At 43.4% G+C, this 23,764-nt stretch overlaps 1 protein-coding gene across 1 annotated transcript; it reads right to left on the bottom strand.

Moving 5' to 3' along the window:
- Positions 1 to 15,716: 15,716 nt before the first annotated feature.
- On the bottom strand, positions 15,717 to 17,762 carry LOC148801998 (uncharacterized). Its single transcript, XM_088899489.1, has 2 exons — positions 16,396 to 17,762; positions 15,717 to 16,322 (listed from the first exon to the last, which is right to left on the bottom strand). The coding sequence occupies exons 1-2, from the start codon at positions 16,789 to 16,791 to the stop codon at positions 15,771 to 15,773; spliced, it is 948 nt and encodes a 315-aa protein (XP_088755615.1). The 5' UTR covers positions 16,792 to 17,762; the 3' UTR covers positions 15,717 to 15,770.
- Between the last annotated feature and the right edge of the window lie 6,002 nt (positions 17,763 to 23,764).

Raw genomic sequence — 23,764 nt, 5'->3', positions numbered from 1 at the left:
GCTCTCCGGTGTGAGAGAGAAAGACTTATTGATGAATACCGACAAACCGAAGGTCGGAGTTGCGTGTGCTTTTCTTTTGTGGGCCTCGTCTTTGAAGAATAAAAACGAAATGGGCCTAAAAGAAACAAAAGACCGGAGCGCAGACAGTGGACCACCGACGAAGCAGGGATGGAATCCCGAAGTTTTTGTACATAGAGGAGTCGAAATAAAATAAATGAAACCGTTAAACCAACCCAATTTCCAAAGCGAAGAAGTAAGACGTTGGCCATTTGGAGTGGGTTTTCGAGATGTCATGTTATTGAATACAGCTCTGGCCGGTAATGAAGTTGGCAAGCTGTCGTGGCCTAGGTAGGATTTTCCAAGATTCAAATTTACGGAAGGCTCAGTTTGGATTTTGGAAGGAGTAAAAATACAAATATATAGAAGATAAAATTTTGAATTTTGTATCTATTTGTATTGTAGATTGTACAATAAATACTATGATGTATATCAAAAAAATCAAGATATCTATATCTATATATATATATATATATGAAAATATTATAGATAATTTAATAAATTATAAAAATACATCAATAAATATTAAATATAATGTCTTAATGAGGTATGCATATATTAGATTAATACATTTCAATAAGTTTTAGGAAGAAATACACTGTAATCAGTTACATTTTTCATTAAAAAATCTTATGATTAATTATAATCTACAAATATATTTCTTAAGTTTTTTAAGAGATGGGAAAAAGCTCAATTATCTATCCAACCATAAAACATTGTACAACATGCATTAGCATGACAACTAAGTGAAAATAAACATTGTACAACTTATTTAAAATATACTATAATATATCCAATCATTGTGATTATAACATAAAAATAAAACTAATTATTATTATTTTAATTTTAAAAATATAAAAAATAAATAAATTTTGAAGAATAAATTTCAATTTCTTTATAGATATGATAGGTCATGCATAGATCTAAAGCATATTAAGTCTTTATAGGCAGATATAAAATACATTTTCTTTTTTTTGTTATTTTTTATTTTTCCGAAATCTCTTTATAAAATTTGTATAAAGATTTGCAAAATATGTAGATCAAGATAGATTTAAAGATTTTCAAACATTAAAGTGAAAAAATCACAAGACATTATGAAAAAATTAAAAAAAAATACCTATTTTTGCAATATTTTTCAAAACTTAAAAATTCTTCAAAAATCTTAATTATTCACAATTGTTTCTTTTTTTTTTCTTTTGCAAACCTAACCTTCTAATAATGAGATGTGGAGTTTTAGAGTCATCTAGAAGTGAAAGAATGTTTATTTCATCGGAAAGAAGCCTTCTTTCCCCCTTTTTTTTCGTTTTTGTTTATATCTTTTTCATTGCATATCGACCAGTATGCTATTGATACACCCAATATTCCGATGATACACCACCCATACACCCCGATACGTAGAAAAAAGATGATACCACTTATTTCCCATCCCGTATCGAGCTTCATCAAACATATTGTGTCAACATTTTTAACCTTGGGGTGTTCCTCAAAAACCCTACCCTTTCATCCTTTGGCTAAGGAGATCATCAAAAAATCAAATTAATTGAATCAAGAAAAATGAATAAAAAAGTCTGGTCAATCAAATTGATAATTTATTTTGGCTACGATTTGGTGTTTTTTTTTTTTAACTTAGGATTCAGTCATTTTCAAATAATCTAATGTCAGAGCAAAAATTTAGGGCAACAAATGGGTGGTCAGGTTAACGTCGATGTGTCCAAAGCTAGCTGCTTCAATGGGCTTACTACACATGCACACATTGCTCTAAGGGAATCAACATGATGGCATTTTCGGAAAAGGAGATTGAGTTAGTACCGGTTAATATAATTAATATATTATCTATATATAATATATAAATATATTAGGAAGCAAACAAATTAAATCGAATTTGAGAAGAATTCATTGAATTTTCAAGAGTATGGTTTGAATTTAAAATATCTTATTAGATATTCGATTTGAATTGTAAAAAAAAAAAAATTGATGATATAGATATAAATAATACATTATATTAGTTTTATAATTTAATAATATAGTATAATATAATATACTTATATGAAGGGTTAAATGCTTAAACACCCTACGGTTTAGTAAATGAATAGAAACTTACCCTACTATTTAAGATCTTGGATATTTTTGATAATTAACAACCCCGTTAAAGATGGGCATAAAAGGTAAAGATATTTTACTACCCTTCCGTTAAGTTAACATTTTACTTTTTGATGGTGCACAATCTGGTTGTTCCTAGTTAGACGGCAGTTTGGATATCGGTCTATTCAAGGAGCCGGTCAAATTGTAAGAAATCAAGATTAGAAGACCTGGGGTGGCTTATCTGGCATGGGCACTCTATGCTTAAATTAGTAACTATTGTTTACAAGTTGAAGAGCTTTGTAAGCAAGAAAGCTAGTGAACAATAATTGCGCGTATCTTTTAATGTTGAGGTTGAAGTCCTTATATAGGTGAGTTGTCATAGGTCTTACAAAACACCTCCAAGATCTTCGGCCCGCATTACCAGAAGTCTGTTTCGCACCCGGAGATGGACTTCGTGTGAGCTGATAAGCCTTATCAAGTTCGTCTGATCTGGGCGGGATGAGGATGAGGCTTTGTAGACTTGCGTTGTGATCCCGGAAAAATCGGAGACAGCTGACTAGCTTCTAAAAGTGGGCTACATGTCACCTCGGCAAATTAGGCCATCACAAGCTGCTCGGACCTCGGTCTTAGCCAAGGTGCCCGAGATACCCGAGCTGACCTAGTTGTTTGTAGTGACAAAAAATGCCGAATCATCGTCCCATCAGCAAGTCGTTCCACATGTCTACGTGCTAACAGGTCGGGTCAAATTACCCTTCATCACTTTTCACCACCGAATAGTAAACTATAAAAAAAGACACTGCCCGCTGCAAATCTTAACCTACAAATCCCAACAAAACAACAGGGTAAGTGGGTGAGTTCATTGTAGTTGGGCTAATACTGTCATTCTTGGGGTGGAGTATCGATTTCATGATCCGTGAGTATAAATTTCTACAACCGGAGCTCTAAGCATCTCTATGGTGGAACTTGTAGTGAATTTTCAGAGGAGAACGGAGGAACCCTTGGGCCTTTGATTACAGCTACAATTAATGATGTCTCTGATGACTCATCCAGTTCGAGCTCTTCCGCATCCGATCTGCTGTTTCCACACCACAGCCCTTCGGGTTGATCGTAACTGCAGGCTCCATCTCTGTTCTCATCCCTAATCCCCATTTAACATGCCAATGTTCAACAAGATTTTGCTTATATCAGAGGGTTGCCCTGTGTATTGTGGGAATGCTAGAGAATCTGTGGAGGAGGTTTGCACCTTAGAAAGCCATGAATCTTGCAGAGTCCTTGCTAGACTTGGCAACTGGGCAAGTTAACCACACAGGTGTCCGAAAACACTTGGGGACGCTTCAAGGAACCCCTGAATTTGAGAGAGATGTGGTTAAAGTAAGTTCAGTTTCTATAGTATTTGGTTTTTCAATTCATTTCCATTTTATGAGTTGCAAAAGCAGTGAATAAAGGACATTTAAGTTGCTTATCTTGTGATGAGAATATTAATATATCAGTATGTACAATTAAAGTACAAAATCTAGATGAAACCTAAAGAAAAGGAAGAGAACCATGGCACTGCGGAAATACCATAGCACCTTCAAAAGATATCGGAGGCTACAATTGCCTTGAAAGATGAAGCAACGAAAGCTGTTGGGTTTTGTTTTGAAAATTTAAAATCAATAAAGGGCAAAATCGATCAAAGGGTAGTTTTGGATTTTTGAAAAAGATATAAATCACGTGACATCACATACGAACATATTGTAACGGTGTACTAAGGGTAGGGGAATATTTTGTTCATTGTCATAAATGTTAGGGATACTTTAACTACTAGGGTAAGTTTGTATCCATTTATTAAACCATAGGGGTGTTTAATTATTTAACCCTTATATAAATAATATATAGAGAATATACATATATAATATATAATATTTGGGTCACTTATTAAAGCACCCCTATAGTTTCACGTGTTTATTAAAACCTACCCTATAGTTTATGTTTTATTAAACTTCCCTATAGTTTATGTTTTATTAAAATGGTATATTGACTTATACTGAGTGGAGAATGTTTAAAGGCATGGGCCTATGGTATTTTATTTCGAAAGCACTCCTAGCACTTTATATTGAGCTTTTAAAATGAACCAATGTTTGATTTCCGTATCTACCATATAATGTTGGTTTCAGAACAATGAAGAATAAGAGAGAACAGTGCATTCGAGGTTATTAGTTTGCAACATGTCCTCTTTGTTCAAATAGAGAATAAAATTGATTGAAAAAGAGTTGTTGCCCATGTTTTATTAGAGGCAAGAATGACATTCATTTCTATTTATATTTCCTATAGATTAAATCAGTCCCAATAGACACTAAGATCAAAATTGTTATTTATCACTTCAATCTAATGAAAGGTCAATTAAGTAAATTGGTTGTGAATCATATGGAGTGTTTTAGTAAAATACAAAATATATGATAAATTTTAGTAAATTCATTAAACTATAAGGAATGTTTTAGTAAATGAGCCATAATATTTCATAACTAACTGATCCAATCAGGTTATGGCGAATCGGATCGAGGAATTCAAATTCAATACATTAACTAAATTGATTGATTTTTCCAATTTGATCCAATTTGTTAGGATCCAACCGAATTTGACTCTTACCAGGTTGAATTCAGATTTAAATCAGATGTCTTCCAACTTATTTGCAGCCCTAATACATATTGTAATATACTATTTATTATTTATAATATAGTATATTATATTTATTTAATATATATATAAATATAAAAAACTAAATAACCCAACTGATAACAAACTAAACCAGTAAACTAGTTAACCAATTAATTCATCCTGTTTCGGTTTAGTTGGGTGAGTGGGAGGTCCTCAAATCGATACCTTACAAATGGAAAGTGTTTTTGGACGGTGAAAAGAAGTAATACTTCTAACAATGCAGATGACTCTTGAAGAAGCGCACTCAGAGAATTGTTTAACGGTTTGAACTCTAAAGGTTGCTCGTTTGATAAGCTTCAAGCCTAATGGCTAGAAAGATCCAGGAGTTGCAGAGGTTTTTTCCATCGAAAGGTGTGCCAGGCCATTACTTATGTTCGGATCCCAATTGAGTCATTGACTGATCTACCGAAGATAAGGTGGTGTAGAGGTATTCAACACATGGGCAGTGAGTGGAGGTCATCAACAAAGCCCATGCTCTGCATCTCATGGCGGAGTTGGACTGGTAATAAAAATTCGTTTTGGGGATGTAGTTTCTGCTAGGGTAGTCAATTTTTTTCTGTTATGTTAGGGTTGTCAATGGATTAGGTCCGACCTGACGGACACAAAATGATTAGGGCTGTCAATAGGTTGGGTCTGATTTCAGAAGCACAAAATTTTCAAATGAAGCTTTGGAATTTTGGGTTTCAGCTTTTTTCGATTTGAAATCAATGTTCCGAAGGGCATTTTAAGTTTTCCAGGTTTGGAAAAACCAAAGGTTACATTTTGAAAACCCATCTAACTTGAGCCTATATCTGGGGTCTTCAGATATATAGGTGATATTGGGTACCGTGGCTATTTTTATTTCAAATGCTTGCATTAATTGGCCCGTAAAGCCTGAATTCTCCAACCTGGGCTCAGGACTCAGGTTGTATTGAAATTTGATGAATTGGGCTTGATTTTGGGCCTGCGTCGGATTTGGGTTGGTCAGAGTCTATATTAAAATTTGATATAAATGTATGTATGCATATAATCATATAAATATGAGGTTATATATGTATATATATAGCTTAGTTTGGAAGGAGTATAGATATAAATTTGTAACATGCAAAACCCTGTATTTTGTATATATTTGTACTACTTCCAAACTGAACTTATATATTTCTTTTGAGGGCATGTGTATATATATAATTAAAATCAGGCCAGATTTGAATTGGGATACAATAAGATTAGGCCGGGTTCAGGCTATTTAAGGTCTAGGCCCAGGCCCAGTTCAAAAAAAAAAAAAAAGAAAAGAAAAACCCAAACAGCCAAACTTTTGAGCCTATATCCAGTTTGCAGACCGAAAATCCAAATCTAACCCTTCTAAGATTGCAGACTGAGTTGATTAAGTATGTCAAATACACTTGCGTTGGCATTTTGACATGTATAATTGTTTTATGCAAAAACAGGAAGAATCAATTAATGCAGTTGCATTGGAAATATCAAAGACAAATTTCCCCATCCAAATTAGCAATATGCCAGTATACTTTTTCATTTTCCTAAAAATGATGTTATTTAATTTATATTGCCTACCTTTCTTTTCTTTAAAATATCAACTGCCCCCTTTCTCTACATCTTTAGTAGCGGATGGCCAATTTTAGTCTTTAGTGTATAAATTTAAAAAAAAAAAAAGACCTGATTTCTCAAGTGACAATTTTACCCATCCAGTTTTGTAGTATAAATAACGAATTTGCCATTCAAGTAAATAGTACATTAAATACCACCATATTTATTACTAATAATAACGAATACTCATAAAGTAGTCATATTATAACTCTGCGTGAAAACAAGGTAGAACCATGGTTTTTAAAATGTCGTTGACTTTAATGGTTGGATTATCTGGCCTTAGAGTTGTTTAGGCAATCGGTTCCGTTTTATTTCAAATTTGATCTTTAGCCAAAATCCGTTTAATTGGTAAACGATCCATTTGTCCTATGCACTTGAACTATCGACTCATTTAATGGTTTTTTGTTGTTTTTAATTTTAATTGTTTTTTTGTCATAATGGATCGTCTATTCGAATTAGATGGTCAAAACCCGAAAACTGGTGTCTATAACGGTTCCGATTCTAAGTTATTTTTTAAAACATTGAATAGAACATTCAATTCTTTTTAGGGTCATTTACTAGAACACCCTCTAATAGTTGCATTTTATTAAAAGACCTCTTGTAGTTTGCAACCTATTCACTTAATCAATCTTTCATTAAGATCTATTTGTTTTGCCATCTAAATATATATAGTAGCATAATCACCTAAACTAAGTAGAAATTGTTCAACCATGGTGTTTGTTACAAAAGTACCCCCAAACTGAGTGGAAAAATGTTCAAGGGCACAACCCATGGTTGTTTATTACAAAAGTATGCTTAACACTTTTGTGTTTATAAAAATGTATATATATGATGAAAATAGTTGAAAAGATACTTGTATTTTTTTTTGTTTAAATTGTTTAAATTGTTATATTTAAATTTTCTTTTAATATTTTATTATTTTTTAAATTAAATTGGAATGGATTAGATCCAAATATTTGACTTTTTCATCAGATTTGAATTTAAATCCAAGTTTATGAGATGCAATTGGATCTGTTGTTAATACTATTGGATCAAATTCGAATATACCTTTATTCGAATCCAATCCAATCCGTTTGCATCCCTGCCAAGTATGTAGGCCTGTCAATGATACTTGAAACTTCACAACTCAATTCGATTAGCACATATTTGGATGAGGTGTTTATATAATCATATTTGGATTTTGCAATATACATCTGATTAATAATAAAAAATATATAAATAAAAAAGATACATACAAATTTATTGAAACTTTTGGATATATTATAAATATCATTATCATCATCTATAATTGCCATGTGCAAAGCACATGCATGCTTACTAGTATGTATAAAAGTGTGAATGCAATGTGAAACTTTTTTTGGACTAAAATTATTCTCTATTTATTTGTTTGAGAATGGGTATAAAAGTCATTTTCTTATAACTTTAATGGCTGTTAAAATGCTCATATTTATGTATTTAGCTATTTAGACCATCTCTAATTGTAATGTTTGAAAATGTAACTTCAATTATTACTTTCCACCTTATTTAATCCCCTCTCATTAAGTCTTACACTTAAGGTATTAAATCCCATTTTCTCTTATTAAATATCATATTTATGTTATTTTTCACTAATAAATGCTATTAATTAGATCTATCTCAATATTTTTAACAATATAAACTTATATATTTTAAATTAACTAAAAAATAAAACCATTTTTTATCCAATTGGTGGCTAAGCAATTCAACAATCTAAGTCAAATTGATCAACCTATGAAGTCATGGTTATGTAATATTTTTTTTTAAATATAAATAAATATAGAAAACTTCAAAAATATAGAAAAAATAAGACATATATATATATACATATATATATATATATATATATCCCTCACCACATTCTAAATAATAGCATTTAATTTTTCATTAATGTATTAAAATATTAATGTTTAAGTTAAAACCTTTTAAAAAATTAGTTTATGTTAAACTTTCAATATTGAAATAAGATGGATAAAAATATCTAAAATAATAATAGGAGAAAAAAGATAATATAATAAGAGAAATAATAAAAGCAAACCAATAAAATTAATAATTAATTTAAATTTTGATTATAATTATAAATAATATTCTAATGTTTATCATTATAAAATCTATTTACCTCTCAATGGAATGTTTTAGGCCCCACACATCATTATTTGTATTGATGTTGAAATTTGGCAAACACTAACCCAGAATATGGGTCAAGAAATATAAATGTTTTGTTACTGATGAAGGGAAATTTGGCCCGACCTCGCGATCGCCCAACACGTGGCAGAGGCAAGCAGCTCGAGATAGTAGAGCGCCCAAAGCGAACATCAGAAGCAAGTCCAAGCTCACTACCGAGCCCGAACTCCAGACCGCTGTACTTAGTCCGAGCTCCTTGTTAAGAGCGAGCTCCCTGTTAAAGGTTCGAGCTCCCTAAGAACCCGAGCTCCCTAAGTCCGAGCTCCCTGTTAAGAGCGAGCTCCCTAAGTCCGAGCTCCCTACTAGGAGCCCGAGCTCCCTGTTAAGGATGCGAGCTCCCTAAGAACCCGAGCTCCCTAAAATCCGAGCTCCCTATTAAGAACAAGCTCCCTACTGGGAGCCCGAGCTCCCTATTAAGAGCGAGCTCCCTACTGAGAACCCCAGCTCCCTGCAAGGAGCCCGAACTATACTGGGCCCCATGCCTCACGAAGCTGACCCGAGCTGGCCCATGGTAGCTCGGAACACTCCAAACCGAACTCAAGACACCTCGCTCGCCACTCCAACACTTCACTTCTAAAGCACCAGGCCAGCCAAACGTACCCGACACCAAGGACGTCCGTATCCAAGGGTGACGCACCTGACTGATTTGGGATCTGACGCTTGACAGCCGCATTTCAAACGGCTTCCTGCCACCGCCACCTACAACCGTCGTCACTAGCCGCAGAGACGGCTCCGACAAAAGGAACAGTGGCGGTTCTGTCCGGCCAGAGGAAATGACACCCGAACTGGCAGGAGTTCAGAAGTAATCATGCCCGACCTGACGGAGGCTTGGAAGTGAGTGCGCGAGGCGGTTATAAAAGGCTTCTACCCCCCAGGAATGAGGTATGCTAACTTTCGCGCTATCTAGTTATTCTTGCCTTTGAAGGATTCTAACTTGAGCTTCGGAGCCCTTACGCCGGGTTCTCCCCGGAGCTTCTCTTCTCCTTCCGTTTCAGGTCCCTGTTACTCAGCTCAGAGGCAAGATCATCGACAGCTAAGACCGGCCAGATTGTGCTTCATCAATTGGCGCCATCTGTGGGAACGCTTCAAAAGGCCTCCCTCCAAAACTTTCATACCCTTTTCTTCTTCTCTGAGAAACTCAATACACATGGCCTCATCCAGCAACGCCGGACGCGGCACAGAGACAAACACCACCGGGGAACAGCCCCAAGTTCCCGTGGTGTGTGTCGGGCAGTTCACCATCCCCCTCTCGGTGGATGGAATCCCCAATCTGACTACGCCACAAGTAGTGGCGCCTGTAAGCCTACCTTCCGCAAACATCCCCTTCCCTCTTCCCATCGAGACTACCTTCACTGAACCAACCGCCGTCCCCCTGGCAGCTAGCCAAAATCGGTTGGACGACTTAATGCAGTGCATGCGGGCAATGCAAGCCCAGATGCAGCAGTTCCAGCAACACCAGCTCCACCAGCACCAAGTGTTGCACAACCTCTCCCAATACCACTATCAACAGCAGTTCCCCCAACTGACACCGAACCAACCACTACTTCCACCTCGCCACCCTGCCCCGAAGCCAGTCAAGGCCTCTCCGCAGGATGGGCGCCTCCACCAAGGAAAGGCCTCTAGGCCCCAAAATCCCCCAAACAGCCAGGCCTCGTCCCCAGGCCGGAGAGAAAGAAAAGTCATCCCCGCCTTGCGGCTCGCAGGTGGATCAGGAACCTCGCCCGCAAGGTCGGCACCTCGGGTCTCCAAACCAGAATCCCCACTGGTGGAAAACCGATTCGGCGCACTGGCAGCAGCGGACTACCAGCACTCCGAGCCCATCGAGCTCGGCAACACGGAGGCCAGCAGCGCCAGTACAAGGCCCACTCAGCAGCGAAGGCGCCGCCGAAGTCGACGAACCGCCACCCGCGTCTTATCCGAGCTCAGAGGCAAAGGCGAGACGAGCTCGGACGAGATAGGAGTCGCCCCGATTCTCTCATTTCCTTCCCCCCTCGCCTCAAAACTCCTGGCAGTCCCCTTGCCCAGAGATTTCAAGCTCCCGCCCCTAGACAAGTATGACGGGTCCTCCGACCCCAACGACCACGTGGACGCTTTCCAGTCCCAAATGCACCTCGCCAGAGCCAGCGAATCATGCATGTGCGTGGCCTTCAACACCACCCTCAAGGGGGTAGCCCGCACTTGGTACAGGAACCTGGCCCCCGGATCGATAAAGTGTTGGGCTCAGTTCGTGCAGGTCTTCACTACACACTTTGTCACCAGCAAAAGGTGCCCCAGAGCAGAGGAAAGCATCTTCGCGGTAGTCCAGAGGGAAGGAGAACCCATACGGGGCTACATCAAGCGATTCAACGAGGCATGCTTACAGATTCCGCGGTGCAGCTCGCCGCAGCAAAAAGAGGGGTGACGCACAAGGAGTTCAAATGGCACATGGTAGCCAACTAGCCCGCGACCGTGGCCGAGTTCCTCAAGCTCGCGGACAAGTTCATGAGAACGAAGGAAATCAACCAGCGAACTGAGGGCGGAAACGAGAAAAGAAAGAGGGATGGCGAGCCCTCTAGCTCGGTCGACCGAAGAAACCCGGCCCGGGACCCAAAACCGAACCAGTCGTTCCGAGCTCCCCTGCCAGTTCGGACGGATTACACGCCCCTGAACACGAGGCGGACCGAGATCCTAATGACGATCAAGGACGCCCCATACGTGAAATGGCCACCTCGCCTAAAGGGAAATCCGAACGAAAGAAACAAGAATTTGTATTGTAGTTTCCATAGGGACCACGGTCACAGTACCGAGCAGTGCAATAACCTCCGAGACGAGATAGAAGGGCTCATCCGTCGCGGATACTTAAGAAACTTTGTACAGCACAACAATAATAGCAATAAAGCGGATCAGCCGGGCGAACACTTAAAGGACGCCCCCGAGACTAGCAGCAGGCCTGCCGAAATGATGTAGCGACAGCCTCCGGCAGAAAGGCCAGTTCGGGGAACCATCCATGTAATTGTGGGAGGTTCGGTGGTGGCGGGATGCACATCAGCAGCAGCCCGGACCTCAGTCCGCGAAGCAGTCCTCGAGGAGCGGAACCCCCTAAAAAGGCCGAAGACCGAGGAGCCGATCCTCTTCACAGAAGACGACGCGCGGGGAGTTCGCTACCCTCACGACGACGCACTTGTCATTAAACTCAGGATCAGCGACTTCGAGGTTAGGCGCTTTCTCGTAGATTCAGGCAGCTCGGCGGACATTCTCTTCAAGTCGGCGTTTGATCGGCTACAGCTGCCAAGGAGTGAACTAAAACCTGCAAGCACTCCCCTGGTGGGCTTCAGCGGGGAGGAAGTCAGGCCCCTTGGAAAAATAACGGTGCCCGTGGAAGTCGGCACATGGCCTTGTGCGGTCAGACTCAACCACGGCTTCCTGGTAGCCGCGACCCCCTCCCCATACAATGCCATAATAGGACGGCCAATCACGCATATCCTGCGGGCGGTGGTCTCCACCTACTATTTGGCCATGAAGTTCCCTACGGACTTCGATGTGGGGGTAGTGCGGGGCGACCAGCTCGAGTCCCGCAAGTGCTACGTTGCCGCCCTAAAGGGCAAGCCCAAGCCGGCCGGCAACCTCGATCTGGAGCGGCCTACGGAGCAAGGCGAAGAACGAGCCTCGCCAACACAAGAAACAGTCGCGATCCCGACCTCACCTACGGACCCAGCTCGCGCACTCCAGATTGGTGCTTCTGTCAAGGAACCTCTACGGACCGAACTGGTAAGTTTTTTACTCCAAAATTTAGATATTTTTGCATAGTCCGCGGCCGATATGCCCGGTATTGACCCTAGTCTTATAACTCACAAACTTAACACTGACCCTTTAGTCAGACCCGTTAGACAGAAGAAACGGAACTTAGCCCCAGAGCGCTGGAAAGCGGTCGACGAGGAAGTCGAAAAGCTCCTCGCGGCAGACTTTATAAGGGAAGTCCATTACCCGAGCTGAGTGGCCAACCCTGTGCTGGTGAAAAAGGCGAACGGCAAGTGGCGCATGTGCGTCGACTACACCGACCTGAACCGAGCTTGCCTGAAAGACTGCTTCCCCCTTCCTAGGATCGACCGCCTAGTGGACGCGACCTCGGGACATGAATTGCTAAGCTTCCTGGATGCCTACTCAGGCTACAACCAAATCCGGATGGACCAATCCGACGAGGAAAAAACCAGCTTCATAACCGAGTTCGGTCTATACTGTTACAAGGTCATGCCCTTCGGGTTAAAAAACGCCGGGGCGACCTTCCGAAGACTTGTAAATAGGCTGTTTCGGCCCCTGATCGGCACAAAGATAGATTGCTATGTAGACGACATGGTCGTCAAAACACAGTTTTCACAAGAATTAATACAAGACTTAGATTCTGTCTTCCAAATCCTACGTTAGTATAACATGAAATTGAACCCCAACAAATGTGTCTTTGGCGTCACCTCGGGCAAGTTCCTGGGCTACGTTGTCAATCGACGCGGCATCGAGGCCAACCCAGACAAAATAAAAGCCATCCTAGATATGAGACCACCTCGGAAAATAAAAGAAGTCCAAAGGCTAAACGGCCGCATAGCCGCTTTAAGCCGCTTCATGTCCAAGTCGGCAGATCGCACCTACCCTTCTTCAAAGCAATCAAAGGCAAAGGGTTCGAATGGACCCAAGACTGTCAGCTCGCGTTTGACGAGCTAAAAGGCTACTTCGCCAGTGTGCCAACCTTAGCTCGGCCCGAGGAAGGCGAAGTCTTAGAGCTGTACCTCTCGGCTAGCGACGAGGTGGTCAGTTCGGTACTAGTAAAGGAGGCAGACCGGGTCCAACGACCCATATATTATGTTAGTAAAATCTTGTAGGGAGCAGAGACAAGGTACCCGCAGATAGAAAAGCTAGCGTATGCCCTGGTGGTAGCAGCACGGAAACTCCGCCCGTACTTCCAGGCCCACACCGTCATCGTCCTGACCGACAAACCTCTGAGACAAGTTTTACTCAAACCCGAGGTCTCCGGCCGGTTGACGAAGTGGGCCATCGAACTCAGCGAGTACGATCTCCAGTACAAGCCAAGAACTGTCATCAAGGCCCAAGCCTTGGCAGATTTTATCGCAGAATGCACGTTTAGCCTCGAAGCCCCTGAGCCAGTCGAGCCCGAGATCCCCAGTTCGGGCGAACTCGGAGCTCCCAAGCCAAACGAGTTCAAACCCCGTGAAGTAGCAGCCAGTGTGGCATCTCTCCTGGCTAGACCAAGCGCGAACTGGGAGGAGGAGCCCTGGATCCTTCACGTAGATGGCTCCTCGAACCAACAAGGCAGCGGGGCTGGAATAGTGCTACGCGGACCGAGCGGAACAAAACTGGAATACGCACTACGCTTTGAGTTCGCGGCATCCAACAACGAGGCGGAGTACGAGGCACTGATTGCCGGGCTAAACCTTGCGCACGAGGTCGGAGCAAAGCACATGGTTATCTGCAGTGATTCCCAGCTCGTGGTCAACCAAGTTACAGGCGAGTACGAAGCACGCGAGCTCACTATGATTGCGTACTTTGCTAAAGTAAGGGAAGCTCTGCTCAACTTCCAGTCACACTTCATCAAGCAAATCCCGAGGTCAGAGAACGCTGAGGCCGATGCCCTGTCCCGACTGGCTAGCACGAGCCACAACGCCAGGAGAACGGTGTACGTAGAGGACTTACCTCGGCCCAGCATTCTCGGTGGGGCAGAAGAGGTCGCTCCCGTCACCAAAGCAGAGCCAAGCTAGATCGACCCACTCGCGAGCTTCCTGTTAGACGGAACCCTCCCCGCGGACCGCAACGCAGCCAAGAGGGTGCAGCGCCAGGCAGCCAAATACGTCATGATAGACGAACAGTTGTACCGACGATCCTACACGCTCCCCTATCTGCGATGCTTGCCCCCAGCCGAAGCCGAGCTGGTACTCCGCGACATCCATGAAGGCTTGTGCGGCGGACACATGGGGGGTAGAGCCCTCGCCCAAAAGGCACTTCGACAAGGATACTACTGGCCAACGATGAAGACAGAGGCAATCGAGCTCGTCCGAAAATGCGATAAGTGTCAGAAGCACGCCAGCATCCACCATCAGCCCGCCGCCGACCTCAAATACCTCACCAGCCCATGGCCCTTCGCCCATTGGGGGATCGACCTCCTGGGGCCATTACCACCAGCGACAGGCGGAAGAAAATTTCTAGTGGTGGCAGTAGATTATTTCACTAAGTGGATAGAAGCCGAACCCCTGGCAATAGTTACAGCCCGAAACATACAAAACTTCTTCTGGAAGAACATTGTATGTCGTTTCGGGCTACCTCGGGTACTGATCTCCGACAACGGCAAACAGTTCGAAGATATCAAGTTCCAAGAATGGTGCCGAAGTATGGGAATTAGTCAAAACTTCACATCGGTCGCACACCCACAGGCAAATGGCCAAACAGAAGTAATGAATAGAGCCATCCTCCGCGGACTGAAAGCGCGATTGGACCGAGGCAAAGGTTTGTGGGCAGACGAACTACCAAGTATTCTATGGGCACACCGAACTACGGAAAAAACCGCCACAGGTGAGACCCCCTTTAACCTCACATACGGCACCGAGGCAGTAATCCCAGCGGAAATCGAAGTACCTACGTTGCAGCTATAAGCGTACGACCAATAAACAAACGAGGGCGAGTTACGCACCAACCTCGACCTACTGGACGAAGTGAGAGACCTCGCACACATCCGAACTGCGGCCTACCAACAAAAGGTAGCTCGGTATTATAACGCGCGAGTGAAAAAGAGGAACTTCCGCGTCGGCGACCTGGTTCTCCGTAAGGTCATGGTGCCCGAACCCGGTGTAGGGAAACTTGGACCGAACTGGGAAGGTCCCTACAAAGTAAAGAAAGCACTCAGTGGGGGAGCATACGAGCTCGGAACCCTAGAAGGAAAACAAGTACCCCGAGCATGGAACGTTGTCAACTTGAGAAGGTACTACCTATAGGCCACCAAGTACCCCGAAGACATTTCATATCAGAAAACGAACTGAAGGACCGAAATGATCAGTTCGGCAAAAAAATATATATATAGCTCGATGACAGGACAACCAGTACATGAACAAAAAGCCATTTCATTTCAGAATAGATGTGTACATTCAAAAAAAAAATGAAGTGTACATTTCATTTCACAAGCCAGGGGCCACTTCGTCATTATCAGAAGCCACTTCGACAGCGCCCGAAGGACCTGCCTCCCCCTCGGAGTCCGGTTCGGCATCCGCAGCATTAGCCATCTCTCGAGTGATGTGCGAAGTGGATATGGCGCTGGTATCGAGGTCGGGGTACGTATTCCGGATCATCCACCGACTTAGCTTGAAACCCCTCCTGTAGGAGTCTACCATCAGGTCATCGAAATCCGGCGAAGCAATGTAATCGCTGACAGCCTTCTTCTTCGCGTCTTCGATGCCTTGAGAGAAGATCTGAGTCCTCTCCCTGATATCCTCCTGAAGAGACTCGACCTGGTGCTCCAAGTCCAGCTTCATTTCCGCCATATGCTGCACCACCACTCCCATGGCCTCGGCATCCCTCTGAGACCTCACCTGCCTAGACCGCGCAAGGCGAGCAGCAGCATCAGCAGCACGAGCATTCTCCTCGGCAGTCCGAGCAGCCTCCTCGACAGCTCGCGCCTGCCTCGAGCATTTCTCCACCTGGTTCGCCAAGGCGTGAATGGAAGAGTTCACCTATCAAAGGAAAACGGGATCAAAGAAATGAATAAAAGAATAAAAGCCGAGCTCTAAAGAAGGGATCACTTACCACCATGGCATGAGTAACGGCACGGCAGGCCACTTGGTGCAGAGGGAGCTCGGTCCACGCCGCAACTTCCTCGGGAAACATCGCCTCCTTACTCCGTTGAAGAGCATGAACAGGCGACAGCACGCTCTTGAAGTCCCCCGGGGCCTCCGAGCCCGACAGCCCAGTTCGCAAATGAGCGGACTCGGAATAGGCGGGAGCCCCCGTGTGTGTGGTTTCGGCATAAGGAGCCCCCACCGGCTCCTGCATAGGAGGAACCATCTCGGGCTCCTCTGCCGGATAATCCGGCACCTCGGGCTCCGCAGTCCGGGATGGCTCGGCGCGAGCTCGCTTAGCCACCCGCTTTCTCCTCTTCATGCCCTCGAACAAGTGCCCACCTCGGGTGCCTCGAGAATCCATTGTACCTGCGAAAAGGAGTTCGGCATCAGTAAGACACGTAAAAGAAGAGCAAGACAGGATCACTGGGGAAAGAACCTACCCGAACTCAGGCCCGCAGCAATAAGCTTGGCCTCCGTCAGATACCATTGGCAATCCAGCGCAAGCCGCGCCCATTGCCGGAGGCCCTTCGCCGTCTCCTCATCAAGTGTGATGCCGGAATCAGGAGCGGCCATCCCCCAGCCGGTCTGAAACGGCCACCCCAGCGCACTTCGCACCCCGAAATAGTTCCGCTTCCATGCTGGGACCTTATTGGGGAGTCCGTGTAAGAGCTTGAAGCCCGGGTGAGGGGACAGGTAGTATGCCCGTCTACGCCCAGGAAGGGGACCCACTTGCTTTTTCAGCATTAAAATGAAAGAGAAAATCTCCAGATCCAGAGGAAAGTTCTCGTCGCAAAATAAAGAGATCGTTCCCACTAAGTTCCTAATGGAGTTCGGGTGAAGCTGGCCGCCCGACACACCAAAGTGGTTTAGGACCTCGACAAGAAGAGGGTGGAAGGGCAGTCGTAGCCCCGCAGTGAGCTGTTCCCGGAAAATCACGATCTCATCAGGACCGTGTTCCCAAGGGAAGCTGCCCGTAGGGATAAAGTAATCGTACTCACTGGGCAAGTCATAGTAGTCTACGAGGGTTTGAAGTTCCTCAGGCGTCATAGTCGAAGGGCCGAACTGATGTACAACCCGGCCACGACGGGAGGTGGACGCCGACCTACCCGAAGCACCTCGGGCTGTAGGCCCGACCCCTTCCTCAGGACCTACATCGGGCTCACTTGAACTACCGGATGACGCAAACTGGTTCGTAGAACCTACATCAGACCCGCTTGAACAGTCTGAACCCCCCAAACCAGACATCGGGAAACGGAACGGGATTCCAAAAACACTCACCCGGGAAGAAGACTGAAGCGGACCGCGAGAGCTCAAACAAGCAAGGAAACCTGGGACGCGAGCTCAAGATGTACAACAATAGCAAGGACGCCCCCCCCCCCCCCCCCCCGTGCACTATTTATATCCATAGCGGCCGGAAAGCGACGGCCCAGATCGAAGCCAATCCAACGGCCCACAGCCGCGCTAAGCCGCACGTCTTCCAAGACCAATCAGCGCACGTCTTTCCGAAACTGACGGAGCGTCGCACACGTCTTGTCAGGGGACAGGTGTCGGCACGCGTCTTCCCGAAACTGACGGGGTATCGGCGCACGTCTCCTCGCAATAAAAGCGTCTGCAGCGCAACTCCCGAACAACTGCCGTCACGACTCCCAAACGCGCGCCCTTTTTTGAAAATCAAATTAGAGCAAGCGCGCTCAGCACGGACCAAAACCCTCCTGCTACCTTGCAAACTCCTCGCGCCAAGACGGGACCGTTGTCGCAGGGAGTGGGGGGCAATTGATGAAGGGAAATTTGGCCTGACCTCGCGATCGCCCAACACGTGGCAGAGGCAAGCAGCTCGGGACAGTAGAGCGCCCAAAGCGAACATCAGAAGCAAGTCCAAGCTCACTACCGAGCCCGAACTCCAGACCGCTGTACTTAGTCCGAGCTCCTTGTTAAGAGCGAGCTCCCTGTTAAAGGTCCGAGCTCCCTAAGAACCCGAGCTCCCTGTTAAGAGCGAGCTCCCTGTTAAGGATCCGAGCTCCCTAAGTAAGAACCCGAGCTCCCTAAGTCCGAGCTCCCTGTAAAGAGCGAGCTCCCTAAAATCCGAGCTCCCTATTAAGAACAAGCTCCCTACTGGGAGCCCGAGCTCCCTATTAAGAGCGAGCTCCTTACTGAGAACCCGAGCTCCCTGCAAGGAGCCCGAACTATACTGGGCCCCATGCCTCACGAAGCTGACCCGAGCTGGCCCATGGCAGCTCAGAACACTCCAAACCGAACTCAAGACACCTCGCTCGCCACTCCAACACTTCACTTCTAAAGCACTAGGCCAGCCAAACGTACCCGACACCAAGGACGTCCGTATCCAAGGGTGACGCACCTGACTGATTTGGGATCTGATGCCTGACAGCCGCATTTCAAACGGCTTCCTGCCACCGCCACCTGCAACCGTCGTCACTAGCCGCAGAGACGGCTCCGACAAAAGGAACAGTGGCGGTTCTGTCCGGCCAGAGGAAATGACACCCGAACTGGCAGGAGTTCAGAAGTAATCATGCCCGACCTGACGGAGGCCTGGAAGTGAGTGCGCGAGGTGGTTATAAAAGGCTTCTACCCCCCAGGAACGAGGTATGCTAACTTTCGCGCTATCTGGTTATTCTTGCCTTTGAAGGATTCTAACTTGAGCTTCGGAGCCCTTACGCCGGGTTCTCCCCGGAGCTTCTCTTCTCCTTCCGTTTCAGGTCCCTGTTACTCAACTCAGAGGCAAGATCATCGACAGTTAAAACCGACCAAATTGTGCTTCATCAGTTACCAATTAGAATAAATCTTGATTGATTTAGTTTGGTCTGCCAAATCAACTATATATGTTTTTAAAAATGTCTTGAAATAAATATTAGAACCACTACTGATTTCATTATGAAGTAACATGTTTTGTTTAAATACGAATTTCACTATTAATTAAATTTTGAATAAAATATTTTTCTATTAGATTTTTAGTAAAAAAGAAAATTATTAATTCATTAATTTTTTTCTATAGGTTATGTGAAAATTTCATCTATAATTTTCTAAAAATATTTGTGTGGACATGAACTGTCTTTGTCTTATGGACCCACTGTGGCAAACTTAAGTTTTGGAAGCCATTAAGTGGTAGATCAAATGAATTAAGTTGTTTCCCCAACTTAAACAAATTTTCGGGTAGATGAAGAAAGTAGGAATAAAAGGAACCGAGTGCCCAAAAATCGCTACACATAAAGAAGATGGAGTTCATGTGTCAAGTTATTAGAATACTTAAAAACCAACTGACCTGCTAATTTCAATAACGGTTCATACTAAGCTGGATCAATCTGATTTAATAAGTTCGACCCAATTACACAATTTTGGACATAAAAAGAGCAAATAAGAGAAATTTTCATTAACAAATAATTTGACCAATTAGAAAATTAAAATATAAAATAAGGGAAGTTTTTTTTGAAAAATCAAAATATAACAAAGAAATTAGAAATTTATTTTTCTAGTAAGTGGAGACTCATCAGTATATATATAACGAAAATTGATTAGGGTCATGTTTGGAACTGATGCTATTTTTCTATAAAACAATGCAACATTCGTGCCACATGAGAGATTTGGTGTTAGGAAAGCAATGTGTAAATCTCTTAAACTACTCCTATTGTTCACGAAATTGACAAACTGTATTTATATTGTTTAGATAGTCTTGCAGTACCTTTAAGTTTATAAAAATTGACATGATCGTTAAATGCTGATGGAAGAAAACGAAATATGGAATTTACTCTTCATTATTTATCAAGTTTTCAAAATAAAACCCTTTCCAATTTTTCCAAAGCTTTGCTTCATCCAATTTTGCCCTTCGTCCCTCTCTCTTCTTTTTCACCATCCCTCTCCCCAGCGGCGGTCGGTGGTTGCTCAATAATTGTTTTGCCCCCCATCCCATCAGTTGTCGACACCATCAACGCAGCAGAAATCAGGTGTGGGTGTGACCTTTATCCCTCAATTCCAACCCAATTCACGCAGTAACAGCAAAGCTTCTCTGCTTCAAACCGGTTTTTAATCAAACAGGGGCTTTCACATTCGTGCTCTCTCACTCTCTCTCTCTCAACTAACGACGGCTTCGGAGTTGAGTAGTAGCGGGAGTGCCGAACACCCAACCCTCTACATCTAGAACAAGAATAAGAAATCGGAGAAACCTTCAAAGTAGTAGAAGAGGACGAAGTGGGAACAAACAGAAGGCACGACCGAAAAACTCAACAAGCCCAACAAGAATGAAAAGAACAAGCCTTGAACACTCCGTAGTTCCTATCAATAAAGCCACTCCTGTAATTGGGAACAAATAGTGCAGTCGATTGATAATGAGCAAGAATTGGCTTCTTAACAACAAGAATAGTAACAAAAGTGAAAACAGAAATCCTAATCCTTCGGAAGTCATTCGAAATCCAGATATGACTTTATTGGAACTGATAAATTCCATTAACTGGGAACAGGAAAATTACCCACAGTACGATGATTTCAAAGTTCTTCCCTTCCTCGCAATCAACATAATCAACCCACACAATCATTTAACGAGCTAAAAACATATATAAAATCTGTGCCAAATTAATCAAGAAAATTTGAGACCTGAGTTGCACACAGAAAAGCAAGACAGCGGCTCACATCTTTCTCAATAAGCTTCAAGAAGAAACGCAAGGGAGGTTCAAGGAGATCGGAGATGAAAAGAGGAAGGGCATCATGGCATCATCGGCGATGAAAAGAGGGAGACGGAGAGGAGGGATCTCTGCAACAAAACCTGCAACCCCTGCGTGAACAAACCATTCCTCTTCTTCTCTTCACCCCTGCAACCCCTGAGCCCATGGCATGGTTCCGGTAATGTGTCTGAGAGCCGAGGTCTGAACCTCAAATTCTCAATCAAAGCTGTGGCGGTGGGAGAGGATGGGTACTTTGCACAAAGCTGAGAGCTGAGGTCTGCACAAATTTTTGTACTCAATAACTGGTGTGGAAGAGCAGCAACGTCTCCTTCCTCCGTCTTCATATCTGTTAATCGTCTTCTCGAAGGTGAAAAAAAACTACCACCAGCGAAGGGTTTACTCATATGAACTGAATGCGCGGAGACTAAGAGTGGCAGGCAACCGCGTCCACTGCAACTTCCGAACAATAAGAGTATTTTAATAATTCTAAAATAATTATCATTCACGTGATGATGTTGCGAACGAGCAAAAAGGTTTTAGACAATTATAAAAAAAAAAAAAAATTAGAGATATCATAAAATAATATAGTAGGATACCGTTTGTCAACTTCATAAACATTAGCGTAATTTAAGAGATTTACCCTATGAGAAAATAACAATGGTTTTATGATGTAAAGGAAAAGGCATGGTTTGACAAAACCTTCTTTTTTTTTAAACATTTTTCGTTTTTATATATCATTTCCGATAACGGTTTCGTGATGTAGCATTGAAAATGACCAAGGAGCAGCAATGTTTCCCCACAAAAGATAACTATGGTAGGTTAAGCTATTAAGCCAAAACTAGTAATTAAATATCTTAAAGTATCCTTTCTATTTCTGTCACCCTTCCCAATTCCCATTAACTCTCCGTCTCCAACTGTTTAGATACGACTTCATGTGTTTGTGTTTGATTTTATGTTTTAATATTAAATTATACCCAAAAATAAAGGTCACCAGAATAGGACCTCCCATTTACGTAAGGATTAAAATGCTATAAATTAGTGTTGCCACGAGCAAAATTAAACTGACCCATTGAATAGTGTCAAGGCACCGATCTTCACCTTCTTGTATTCTTCCGGAATGTCTTCCTGCAAAACAGGGTCATCCTTGTCCTCTCCTCGTTATCTGTTACCGTCTTCCCACAGACTCAATTTCAACTACCCAGCTGATTTCGCCACTCGCCTTGATTTCCAATTTTGTTCCTCTGGTGGATCCAGTTGGTCCTTGTGGGCAACAGGCTCGAGTTGTGCCGAAACGATGCATTGGAAGTGCTTTTCAAAATCTCTCCTCTGCCATCAGCACTACTCAAATCCGCTAGATGACTGTATGTCTGTATTATTGTCGTTGTTTCTGTTCCTCTGTGAAGGACGAATCCTCGTAACGTCGTCGAATGGAATCAGGGGCAATCTCAATGCAAGGCTCTTGGAAGGACACCTTGTGTTCCCTAAACGAAGCCTCCTGTTCACTCGCCCATCTCCAAGTCCATATCCAATAACATCTCTCCCGATTGCTTTTGTCTACTTGATCAGCTTTGACGGTGGATCGCCGACCCTTTGCAGTTGTTTCTAAAAGAAAAAAGCTATCAGCGCCGATGCCTGATGCACGTAAGCTAACATTGCCCATGTTCTCGGCCACCATGCTTCCATCATTCCAGAACCATATCTGGATTCCCGCCATATCTTACTGATGACATTGGCCTCCACCACCTGTTGAATATTTCTGTTGTCGTTATTTCGAGAGTTAGTTTGTTTCCCGTTACCATTATTGTTGATCTTGATGACAACCTCTCTACGATTGGCCCAAGAGCCATATTTGAATATTTGGTCATCAATATCTACTAAGGGGATATGCTGCTCTTCGATCGTGATTCGGCTCTTACACCTTACAGGATGTCTGAGAGGTCGAAGAAGGAGGGTGGTCTCGTGAGTTTCAACCACTTGAACAGAGCCCTCGACAAAGATTTGTCTTGCTTCGTTTCTTTGATTCCGCACCTGAGAAAGAAAGAATGCAGACAGGAGAGAGAGAGAAGAAGAAGAAGAAAAATACAAGAAGCACTCTTTGGATGCCGCGACCATGGTTTTCAAAACCGGACTGGACTGTCCGGCCGGGCCGAAAAAATTAGGAACCGGTGACCGGTTTCATTTTACCGCAGAATCGTTATTTTGCAAAAAATCATTGACTTGATCAACAAATTACTGACTCGGGCGGTTGAACCATTCCAACTATACAATGGTTTTGGTTGTTTTTTTTTTTAATTTCTTTTTACTTTTTGTTAGAACAGTCCATCTATTTGGTTCAAACAATCAGACCGTTCCACCCGAGAATCAGACTCCTGACTGATTCATTGTTTGATTTAGTTTTAAAAACCTTGGTCATGACAATATAACAAAGAATAGGTAGTGCAGAGGACGATGACAAATCTAATCCGTGCGTTTCTCCCCTCCGCTTGGTCTCTATTTTTTTAGTTTGTAGGAAAGTCACCAACGATTGTCAAAAACAGTAGGGCTACTTCGTATAATTTAACATTAAATCAAATACTTGAAGTCATGCCTAAACGGCATGTGAGAGAATTAATAGGATCGGAGCTCTGTGACAATTGTTAGATATAGCAAGGGTATTTTAAGGGT

The sequence above is a fragment of the Nelumbo nucifera genome, chromosome 2 (genome assembly GCF_055504915.1).
Source record: "Nelumbo nucifera cultivar China Antique chromosome 2, China Antique-T2T, whole genome shotgun sequence".
Lineage (NCBI taxonomy): Eukaryota > Viridiplantae > Streptophyta > Magnoliopsida > Proteales > Nelumbonaceae > Nelumbo > Nelumbo nucifera.
This window is presented reverse-complemented; position numbering and strand designations above follow the sequence as displayed.